Source organism: Amblyomma mixtum, chromosome 10 (assembly GCF_055824585.1).
Source record: "Amblyomma mixtum isolate Tamu chromosome 10, ASM5582458v1, whole genome shotgun sequence".
Lineage (NCBI taxonomy): Eukaryota > Metazoa > Arthropoda > Arachnida > Ixodida > Ixodidae > Amblyomma > Amblyomma mixtum.
The window spans coordinates 102,089,852-102,101,874 of NC_143021.1; the positions used below are offsets into that span (position 1 = coordinate 102,089,852).

Sequence of the window (12,023 nt, forward strand, 5' to 3'; positions counted from 1 at the left end):
ACTGGCTGCGTCGTACGAGCTCACGGTCCAAATGGTTGTGGAGAAGATTCTGGCGATGTTGGCGTTGTGGGCACTACCCGGACGGATAGCATTGGAGCTGGAGGCACCCCTGGCCGTAGCAGTTGGTCGCGTCAGACGTTTACTCCCCGTAACGAGCTCGGGAACGGCAGGAAATTTATAGAAGAACGGAAGATTGGGCGAGTTGGTGTTCCATGGCGAAAATACATATAAACAGCGCTAATCGACAGGACGAGAAGAGGAGTAGACAAACACGGCGCTGTTTGTCTGCCGTGTTTGTCTACTCCTCTTCTCGTCCTGTCGTTTAGGGCTGTTTATATGTATTTTCGCCAAGGAAATTTATGGTGCGACGCCGTAGAACTCTAGATTACCGGAGCAATAGCCAGCGTTGCTCTCTTCCAGCCGAGGTGTTTCTAACCCGCCGGAACATCCGCCTGTTGTTCCCTAGGTGGCATGGCGCATGCCCACGACGGTGGATAAGCCAGGGTTCAGTGAGGAGAGCCAAAGGAAGGTAAGTTGGTGCCAAGCTAATCAATAACTTTAATGACCAAGCTAATGATTTAACTTCGGGTAACAAATCAGGGGAATTAAATGGAATTATAAATTACAAAAGTATGAAAAAATAATTCCAAAAAATAAATGGCGAAAGGGTTACAGAATTTCATACAAAAAATTTGCTGAGAGATTTTGCAATCCAAAAATTTTCGATAGCATGAGCAAGGGAGTCTGCCGGTAGCAGTTATGCAATTGCGGCGGTATTCGGAAACAACATGCAATGCTAAACCTCCGGCGCTAGCACTGAAGGATAGAAGAAGCGGCTCCGACAAAGTGAGTCCAGTTCGAGAAATTGGAATTGCTAGATATCTCCTTCTCTGATGTGCAAACCTCCACTTCTCTGTTCTTCCCTCCTCATCGAATACTTCATCTTCTTTATACTTTGGCTAATAGATGTTATGCTTATCGTCACCCTCGTCGTCTTCTCCTAACTTCTTTCGATCATACTTCTATTTCAAACTTCCTATTATAAGTGACAGGGGGCCCGTGAGAATTATGAGCTAGGTTGAATACCTCCTCTCGCCTGGCGCATCCTACAAAATTGCTGCCGGTGCAACGACCCTCCAAATTGCAAACTCGTCTGGGCTTACGGCCACCAGGGACAACAGCGCAATAAGTTAGCCGATCAGGCGGTCCGCGCGCTCCATCCCCGGGCACTCACACTTGCTCTGGAACACTTAACCGAGCAAATCTGATCTCTAGTTACATTCAAAGACCTCACTACATAATATAAGGACTGTCAGCGTCGTTTTCCGGAACCCTGAAAGGGTTTCCGGAGAGCAGACGAACGACTCGTAAAAAGTTTTACAAATATAATGCTGTGCCTGGCAGTATTGAATCATTTCAGCCCAGAATTTGATGGGGGCTGGATTGGATGGATGGATGGATGGATAGGAGCGCCCCCTTTGAAATGGGGTGGTGGCAATTGCCACCATGCTCAGTTTTTCTTTCTTTATTCTTTTTACTGTGTTGTCAATTTTCATTAAGATTCAGCATCATCTTTACCTACGGTTTCCTACAATTCTAACCTTATGCCACATCTCTGCTTTTCAGTCACCCATCCTCCTATCGCTTTTTGCTAACTTCCACTGCAGATTTGTTTACATGACCATTGTTATCTTTAAACCTTAGGGCCTCGGGAAGAGTGACCGTGCCTGCATCGACATCCGGATGGATACCATCATATTTGAGTATGAGGTGTTCAATTGTTTCCACAGATCCACCACACACTGCACATGTGTCAGCTTCTTCGTTAAATTTCTTTTTGTAGCTGCGCGTTCTAAGACACCCGGACCTAGCTTCAAAAAATAGGGCACTGCCTCTTGAGTTATCATAGAAAAATTCTTTCCTGATCTGCCTTTTCCAGTATCGATATAGTTCTACACTATGTTTCTTTTCCATTGAATTCATCCAACTTTTAACTTCCGCGTTTTTAACCTGTCGTTTAATGATCTTTCTTTCACCGTCCTCATCATCAGCATACTTACTGGTTAGTTTTCTAGTTCTTTTCCGCGACTATCAGTCAACGCTCTTTCTGTATAAATATTTAAATATCTTAGCTGCCCACCAGTTATCGTCCAATTTCCTCAGACGTTCGTCATTAGTATTTTACTCTTAGCTTCCCGTGCTCCGAACGATGCCCAGGCCATATCCCCTTGTATTGCTTCGTTCGTGGTTTTGCCGTGGGCACCTAGTGCTAATCTTCCAATTGCTCTCTGATTTACGCTAATCTCGAGTGAACTTCTGCCCTTAAGCACAGAACCGCATTGCCGAAAGTAAGTCCCGGCACCTTTATTCCTTTCCAAATACCTCTTAGTACTTCATATTTGTTGTACCCCCATAATGCCATATGATTCATTATCCCCGTGTCTCTTCGTCCTTTTGTCCTAACAGCCAGTTCATGCTTTTCCGTGTATATCTGCCCTTAGTTTAGTAGTATCCCGAGGTATTTGTATTTACAAGTGGTATTAAGGCGAAAGCCTTTAATGTCTCATCGTTGTAAGCAGCAGTTGTCGACAGAAATGTCACGCTTTTCAGTTGGTCGAAACGGTCGTGACGTCACAGTGCGCGAATTTCAAACGGGGCCAATTGTACTTTGGCTAGTACCCAGGCAACCAATTGAAGGGATCGTATAGTGATGCTCCAAGTGGGACTGAGCTTAGTTAATTGCTTAATTACTCAATTAGCCTAACTAACTTTCTAGTCAGGCCATATACATAAATAAAACCGAGTAAGAAATTGGTCGAGCTCGGGAATCGAACCCCGGTCTTCGGAGTGTGATACGAGCAAGCTATCCACTCCGCCATGCCAGCTCGATAGTTTGGGAAGAACAAAGGTGCGTCTAGTGAATACGGTGTCTTCGTTCACTCCCATCTTCCTCCCTTCCCGTTACAGGGAGGTTCCGGTGTCCACCGGGATATGAGAGACAGATACATTTACTTTCCTCAAAACCAATTTATCGACGGTGGTGGTGGAAAACATTTATTTACACATGCACTACTGGAGGTATTGCATGAGCTGACCCAGAGGGGGCCAGCCCTTACAAGTACTAGGTGGAGGTCCCTAGTTCGGGAACCCAGTGGCGTCGGCCGCCGCCCGGGCTCGCGCGACCAAGGCCCGTTGGGCCTGCAGGTCTGAGCAGCCGAGCTGGGTCGCCTCCCAGTCCTCCCGGGTTGGGTTGGGGTGAGGAAGGATAGCAGGGTTGGAGGGGCAGGCCCACACCATGTGGTAAATGTCCGAAGACTTCTCCACACAGTGCGGACAGCTGCCCGAGAAAGAAGGGTCGAAGTGTTTGAGAGCTGCCGGGCACAGCTAAGTATTGGTATACAGGCGAAGCAAAAGCCGCTCCTCCGCCTTTGAGAGACCTTTACACGGGCGGGGATAAAGACCATGGCCAGATTGATAATGTAAAACAATGTCTTTAAAGGAGTAAGCGGGAGTGAATTCGAGTTCCTGATCGTCGGGGTCGGAGGGGAATGTCCGGTGAGAGAGCGCGCGGGCGGCGGCGTCAGCTGCCTCATTTCCCTCAAGGCCCATGTGAGCAGGAGCCCAAACGATACGCCGGAGCGCGGGGTCCCCGGTGTAGACGCTGTTTTGGAGAATGCGGTAGGCTAGATATGGTACCCAGCCCTGCTAGACGTTCCGACATGCCCCTCGCGAGTCGGAAATAATTGTTTTTGAATTGGAATCAGATGCAGCCAACGCAATGGCGACCTCCTCCGCTTGTGTTATGTCACGGGCTCGGAAAGTAAGGCCGTTCACTGTTTTGGATTGGTGGACGACTGCGACCGTGTACCATCCCGCGTGGTGGGGGCCGGAGGCATCCACGTAGAATACGCCGGGTTTCGATCCATAGTGGCGGGCCAGGGCTTCCGCCCGCGCCAGGCGCCGGCCATTATGGTCTTCACGGTTCATGTTCGCGGAAAGAGGGCGCACGTGGAGGGCGCATCTCCACTGGGATGGAATACGTACGCGCTCTTCCATAAGAGTGGTGTGTTGGATGTGCAGTCGGGCAAGCAGGCGGCGACCCGACGATGTCTTTGAGAGACGTGTGTATTGGTTGGTCAAGTGGGCTTCCCGGAGCTCCCGAAATGTGTTCACCATGCCCAGCCCCAGGACGCGCTTGTTGGAGGTGTTCACGGGGAGGCCCAGAGCTCGCTTAATAATTTTGCGGAGGATGACTTCGAGTGAATCCTCGTCTTGCTTCCGCAGGTGGAGGTATGGAGTCGAATATAGAATTCGACTGGTTACAAATGCATGCGCCAGCCGCAAGGCGTCCTTACATCGTAACCCCCCGCGCTTGTTATAAACCCGGCGGACCAAGCGGCCCACCTGGTCCCCCACCTGACGGAGTTTGGCCAATGTTGTTTCTGACCGTCTGTTTTGATGTATGAAGAGCCCCAGTACCCGGACTTCGATATTTTCAGGAATTGGACCTGTCTCAAGGGACAATGAAATTTTGGCAGTGCACTTTGGTGAGGGGCGTATGTGCACAAATTCAGACTTTTGGGTGGAGCATTGGAGGCCGCAGCGGCGAGCATAACGGTCCACTATGGTCGCCGCCTCCTGCAGGTCGGCCTCAATGTCTCCAAGGGAACCCTGTGTAGCCCACAGGGTGATGTGATCGGCGTACAGCGCATGCTGCACACCGGCGACAGCGCCCAGCTGGGCCGGTAGGCGCATCATAGCCAAATTGAACAACAGGGGAGACAGCACCGCGCCCTGGGGTTTACCCCTGGTTCCTAAATGAAAAGGGTCATGTTCTTTATCCTGGACTCGAATGTAAGATTGTCTGTCGGTTAAAAATTGCCGAATGTATTGAAAGGCGTTTTTGCCGCAGTTAGTTTGACAGAGGTGGGTGAAAATGATCTCGTGGGTAACGTTGTCGAATGCACCCTTCAAATCCAAGGCGAGTACGACCTTGTCATTGTGAGGGCATTCGACGGGGTCGAGGACATCCCGATTTAGTTGTAGCAGGACATCCTGTGCAGATCTTTGTGGGCGAAACCCGAACATGGTGTCTGCGAAAAGGTGTTTGGATTCCATGAACTCGGACAACCTGTCACGTACCATCGTCTCCATGAGTTTGCCCACACAGGAAGTCAGAGAGATGGGGCGGAGGTTGTCCGTGTTGATGGTCTTGCCAGCTTTAGGAATGAAGCTGACCAGGGCGGTCTTCCACTCGATGGGGAGTGGCACTTCCCCAAGCCAGATTGAGTTAATGTAATTCAATAAAGACAGGTATGCCAGGTCGGGGAGGTTGGCTAACAATTTGACTGTAATTTTGTCCCGACCCGGAGCGGTGCCGCGTTTCATTTTTGTGAGGGCCGCCCTCAGGTCGTGGAGCTGGAACGGTTGATCCAGCTCAACGTTCTCAGAACCTGCATAAGAGTACGCCGGCACGCGGGGGTCCTGTGTGGTGCACAAGTACTGGTCCCGGAGCTTGTGCGCCAATTGAGTTGTGTTGCCCTGAAAGCTGTGTATTGCTCTTTGGAGGTGTTATTGAGTTTCCATGCGTGTTTGCGTTCGGTCAATTAGGGCGCGAAAGAGCCGCCACGTGTTCCGGCTGGACATTTGCCGCGCGGCCGTATTGCATCGGGCCACCCAGTTGGAGTCGGCGAGTTGGGCCGCATACTCAGCCGCTCGTTGAGTGAGCTCGGCGATGCGAGCTTTAAGTTTTCGGTTGTGCTTTTGCCGGCGCCACCGACGGACGAGGCAATGCCGGGCCTCCCAGAGGTGGAGCAGGTGGTTGTCCACATCCGAGACCGCCTCTGAGAGTTGAATTTGAGTTTCGGAGGAGCGAAGGCAAGAGACCAAATGTTGTGACCAAGACTGGTAGCCTTGCTCATGTATGGGTGTGGTAGTGTTATAATTTTGCCTGAACTTGGTCCAATCTGGGAGTCGGGCTTGCGTTGTTGGTCGTGCGAAAGGATGGGTCCTAATCATTGTGTTCAGGAGGCAGTGGTCGCTGCCGAGGGTTTCCTCGGTGTTGACCCAGTCTGCACACTGAATGTTGCGGGTGAAGGTCAAGTCCGGACAGGTATCCCTAGTCACGGAGTTGCCTATACGAGTTGGATGGGGGGGGGGGTCAGTGTGAATAGTGAGGCCCAGCGTTGACGCAAGCTCCGCCAACTTGCGTCCCCGCTTCTCTTCACGACAGTAACCCCACATCCGAGCAGGAGTGTTGAAATCGCCCACAATCAGGAGGGGGTCCCGACCCGCAACTCTCAGCGCGCGGCTAAAGAGGTCCGCGAATGATACATTCGGCAATTTCGGATTGCAGTATACATTGAGTATGTGTAGCGGTGCATCCTGCTTGCGCAGTGGGAGAAGGGTCACCATTACATAGGAGTATTCAAGTTGTATGTCTAAGTCGACCTGGTTGGCTGTATAATTTCTGTGGACTAACAGACAAGACGAGGGGTCCTGCTGGAACGTCGTATAATTTGTTAGTGCGGCGCCTTTCCCTGGCTCTTGGAGGGCAACCACGGCTGGCAAATGCTCAAAGGTTGAAAGGAAAAGTCGGAGGTGGAGGCGGTAGACTGGCGCAGACTACAAACCGGTACCTACCCACACCTGCACAAACTACACAAGATTTTCCTTACACAATATGCAGACGAATGTCCGTGGTGTCAGGGTAAACCTACACTAGAACATATCACATGGACCTGCCCTAAGGCAGACTTAGAGTCAAGGATAAACCCGAGTGTGATACAGTGGGATCACTTGCTGGCCAGCGAGGACGAGGAAGCGCAACGACTCCTTGTGCGCCGAGCCACGATGGCAGCAGTCAAGTGCGGCATCCTGGACCAAGGATCGACCACGGCGCCCAGTGACCCGTAAGAGTCAAGAACACCAATTTATTGACAATAAAGTTTTTTCCATCCATCCATCCATCCATCCAACGCGCAGCTACAAAAAGAAATTTAACGAAGAAGATGACACATGTGCAGTGTGTGGTAGATCTGTGGAAACAATTGAACACCTCATAATCAAATGTGATGGTATCCATCCGGATGTCGATGCAGGCACAGTCACTCTTTCTGAGGCCCTAGGGTTTAAAGATAACAATGGTCACGTAAATAACTCTGCAGTGGAGGTCAGTAAAAAGCGATTGGAGGATTGGTGTCTGAAAAGCAGAGATATGGCATAAGGTTAGAATTGTAGGAAACCGTAGGTAAAGGTGATGGCGAATCTTAATGAGAATTGCCAACACAGTAAACAAAAAAAATAATAAAGAAAGAAAAGCTGAGCATGGTGGCAATTGCCACCACCCCGTTTCAAAGGGGGCGCTCCTATCCATCCATACATCCATCCATCCAGCCCCAACTCGTTTCGTCGCGGTCGTCCCAGCGTAACCACGGTGCGCCGAGCAGCAGCTGCGCGCCGCTGCCGCGAGGAGGCGCTCGCTTTGACGACGTCACGCCAAACGGAGAGAGCCAGAGCCCAAACTCGTTTCGTCGCGGTCGTCCCAGCGTAACCAAGGTGCGCCGGGCAGCAGCTGCGCGCCGCTGCCGCGAGGAGGCGCTCGCTTTGATGACGTCACGCCAAACGGAGAGAGCCAGAGCCCCAACTCGTTTCGTCGCGGTCGTCCCAGCGTAACCAAGGTGCGCCGAGTATCAGCTGCGCGCCGCTGCCGCGAGGAGGCGCTCGCTATGATGACGTGATGCCAGACGGAGATATATCGGGCTCCGACCCGGCTCGTCGCAGTCGTGAGGTGGTGACGAATCGCGGCTACGGCCGCTTATCAGTTTTTTTTAGCCAGCGTCCTCTTCGGCGGATGCGGTTGTTGCTGCGACGCGCGTCTTTTCTTTTCTTTCCTCTTTCTCTTTCCTCTGACCTTTTAACTCTCCTCTATCTGCACGTGTCAGCGGTGGTGGCTCGGCTGAATCGAGTTGGCAGGCCCGTGCAATTTCCTTTTCATCCTTCTCTCAGTCGCAACAACAACGTCGCAGTCGTGCCGGCGTAACCACGCTGTGCGTTTCAGCCAGGCCATGTCGTCCGACATGCACAAGGCAAGGCTGCAACGATTTGCTCAAGCTAGGAAACGACGGCGGGCTGAAGATACCGATGAAGTTTCTTTGGCAATTTCCCGACTTAACGAAGCTGAGTATCTGCCAATTTTGTGAGAGATGTCCTTTCCTGAAAAAAATATATTCCGTCCAGGAGCCGGTCGTTACAGCGGTTAAGAAATATGGATTATTTATTTTTCTAGAATATTAAAGATATTTTGCGATTTCAATTAACAATACTTTGTAACTATGAATTTAAAGTGTAAAAAAGACAAAAAAATGGTATACAAAAGGACCTTACAAAATGAAAAGGTAAATTTCCTAGCCCTGTGCTCACTTCTTTTATGCGCAAAGTAGGAACGCTTGTCATAATGTAGTACACTTGCTCCAGCTTCGTTATAGCTGCGCAACCGCGGCTGAAATCTTCAAAAAAGAGTCTGTGGATTAATTCCTGCTTAACATGATTAGAGATTGAAAACTGTGCCGTATTGGCAACTATAGGTTACGTAGCTTAAAGCGCGACTAAGGTGCCCACTTTCCAAGGGGAGGGGGGGGGGGGGCACTTATGGGCCTTTCCTTAGCTTTCGAAGCTCAAGGTCATTTGAAGGCGAAACTTGAGGCCGCCACAAAACTGGCTTTACCTAGCGAGAGAAGTTTTCGCTTCAAAAAAATTGGCAGTGGCTTAGCGCTGGATAAGCCTGGATGTACAAGCGAAAAGCAGCAGTTATGCTTTGTTTGACGTCATGGCTGTGGCACTTCGCGCACAATGCACTGGGAGCACCACGATAACGGTGTAGGCAAGCGCGTTATATAGCCCTCCTTCCGCTTGCATAGTAACTGTGGTAAACACGCGGCTGCAACGAAAGCTCAAACGGTGGCGAATAGGCGAGCTAGACCGCTAGGGGGCCAGACGAAGAGAACGCCGTTCGCAAGTGCTCCTGCCTCGACGCCTCCTTACAACCGAAAAACATCAACGCAGTAGAAAATGGAGCACTCCATCGCTTTCTACTGATCAAGCGAAATCCGTGGATACCCGCTTTACATCCGTGAGTCCTGATTTCGCCATTTTCTGCCCGTCGGAAAAACCAAGGCAGAGAACGCCGCGCTAGGCCTAGGCGGCGTCGGGCCGTCGGCCCGAAGGAACGCTGCTACATCTCACGCCGCACCCGTGAGGATGGCTGACGCTGATGCGGCGGCGTCGGCCGGAGCCACGACACCGCTCGAAGAGAATCTTCAAAGCGACGCCAACGCTACCGACAACGCTACCGACAACGCTACCGACAACGCTACCGACCACGCTAACGACAACGCTACGGACCTCTCGCAGAAGAGAACAATCGACAATGGGGGATGGTTCACTGCCAAATACCAGAACTCGAGACTGATTGCCGTTCCGGAGGCCGGGACAGACGCGGCGGACAATTCAGCGCTGAGCCAACCCAAACTCAAGTGGAATCCCGTTCGGCGAGAGAAGCTACCTCCTTTGCCAAAAAACGACTTCAAAGTCATACTTAGACCGAAGAATGGACTCAACATCAGCGAACTGAGCACGCATCAGATGGCCCGGGCTATAACTAAGGCATGCGGAAAACCGGACATCTGCAACGAAGGCCGCTTCCTTATACGGCTGCGCAACGGATCCAACATCGCTATACTCAGCACGCCAAGCATGGAGACTGCCAGTGCTGTGCAGTGCATTTCTAGTCTGCGCTTTGATGCAAAGAACTATGCAGTGACAGCTTACGTGGCCGCGCCGGACAATTCATGCAAGGGTGTCATTCATGGAGTGGACGCCGGGACCACGCCAACTGAACTACTCTCACATCTTCGGGTACGTACCCAAGGAGTCAAAATACTTTATGCAAGAATGCTTGGCAAATCCCAAAGACCGGTCATTACCTTCGAGGGAAAGATCGTTCCGCGCTACGTCTATTATTACGGCGGCGAGATACGTTGCTACCTCTATCGATCATCGCGGCAAGTTTGATATATATGCTTAAAGGCCGGACATAGGGCGGACGTATGCCCGACACCTGACGTCGTCGTCTGCTCTAAATGCACCGAGCCAGTGATCGAGGACGGACACTCCTGCGAGCCCAGGTGTGTGCTATGCACGGAAGCGCATCCTACAGGGGCAAAGGAGTGCAAGGAGCGCCTCAGGAAACCGAGACCACGGACGAGAAAAAAAGAGGAACCAGGCGGCGGAGACAACGGCGGACGCGGCCGGGCCCGGAAGCGCTGGTTCAGCGAGGACTCCAGTTCGAGATCCACGTCCAAATCGGCATCGAGATCACGTTCAAAGTCGAGATCGGCGTCCAGGACCCGGGAGGATCCAGAAACCAAAAAGAAGCAGCAGCAGAAGACCACACCAAAAAAGGAGGAAGCAACCAGGGTGAGCTGGAAAGAGCATCTTTTCCCTACCTCTCCCACTGCTCCAAAAAACACAAACACACAGAAAACAGTGATAGGCAACAACGCTAATGGGGAAGTTAACGCGGAAGTTCAAGAGCTAAGACAAATAATTCAGACGCTCAGGGCAGAAAACGCCGAGCTGAGGCAGAAACTAAACGATCTGATAGACGAACTAAAGGCCCAAAGAACAGGGCAGAACAACACTAACCCGCAAACAGATGAAGATCACGCGACAACTATAGGGCGCCAGGAATTTACAACTGCCATGGTTGCTGTTAACAATGCACTGGCAAATCTTAGCAACCTCATCTCCAACATCCAAGACGAGACGCGCAAGGATAGAGAGCGTCTAGTACAATTCACAGCCATGAAATCCAGAGGAAAACCCTATAACAGGCCATCTCAGTATGGCGAGCAACCGTAAACGCTCGGTCAAGTTGGAAACCCTCGAAATATGGCAGTGGAACTGCCGTGGGATCCGCCGAAAGCAGGGTCTTCTTAAACAACACATCACAAATTGCACCTCTCCGCCAGACATAATCGCCCTACAGGAAACCGGCTGCTCACTCACTCTCGCGGGGTACTCCGTCTACGAGGGGCAGGGGCAAAGCAAGGTCGCCACGCTGGTTGCGAAAGCAGTCACCGCAATCAGACACGACATCGACGGAACGGACATTGACTACGTCCTTATAGAAATCATTACCCAAAAGAGAAGCCAAGAAAGCACCTTCCTACTTAACGTGTACAGCCCGCCAAGCCAGAGGAAAGCCAATTTCAGCTACCTGCTAGGCAAAGCAGAAGAAGCAGCAGGCAAGAACGGTATCGTTATTCTGGGGGACTTTAATGCCTGGCATAGAAGCTGGGGCTACGTTCGGGAAACCCAGAAAGGCAGGGATCTAGCCAGAGAAGCTGATCGTAGAAGGCTCACCCTCATCACTGACCACACCCAACTCACGCGAGTGGGGAACAGCATCAACCGAGATTCGTGCCCAGACTTATCATTTGTCAGAGGGGTAAGGCACGCAAGATGGGAAAACGACGGCGAAACTCTAGGCAGTGACCACTGCATCCTGCGCCTTCTTATAGAAACCCTCCCGATCAGGAGACAACATGGCCAGGCTAGACTGACAAACTGGGAAGCCTATAGGAAATCGAGGGCACAGTCTGAAGACGCTGAGATCACCGACATAAAAGGCTGGGTCGCAAGAATCAAGACAGACTGGCAAAAACTAACCCGAAAGGTCACCCTCACTACCAACACGCCCGAGGTGGACAAACATCTCTTACACCTTTGGGACGCCAGACGGGGCCTACTAAAAAGGTGAAAAAGGCAAAAGCATAATAGGCGGCTCAAGCGTAAGATCGCTGAGGTCACCAGACAAGCCGAAGAATATGCGACGGAGCTCTCGAGGCGCGACTGGAACCAAAAGTGCAACGAACTTCAGGGGACTCTAGGTTGGGCCAAGATATGGGCTTTGCTAAGGGCTCTCATAGACTCAACCACGACAAAATCCGAAACTCGTAAGA

General features: G+C 51.3%; 1 protein-coding gene across 1 annotated transcript; it reads left to right on the forward strand.

Annotated features, from left to right (window-relative positions):
* Window positions 1–9,194: 9,194 nt before the first annotated feature.
* LOC149326560 (uncharacterized) lies at window positions 9,195–11,434 on the forward strand. Its single transcript, XM_089564614.1, has 2 exons — window positions 9,195–10,036; window positions 10,079–11,434. The coding sequence occupies exons 1-2, from the start codon at window positions 9,259–9,261 to the stop codon at window positions 10,918–10,920; spliced, it is 1,620 nt and encodes a 539-aa protein (XP_089420740.1). The 5' UTR covers window positions 9,195–9,258; the 3' UTR covers window positions 10,921–11,434.
* Window positions 11,435–12,023: the final 589 nt, after the last annotated feature.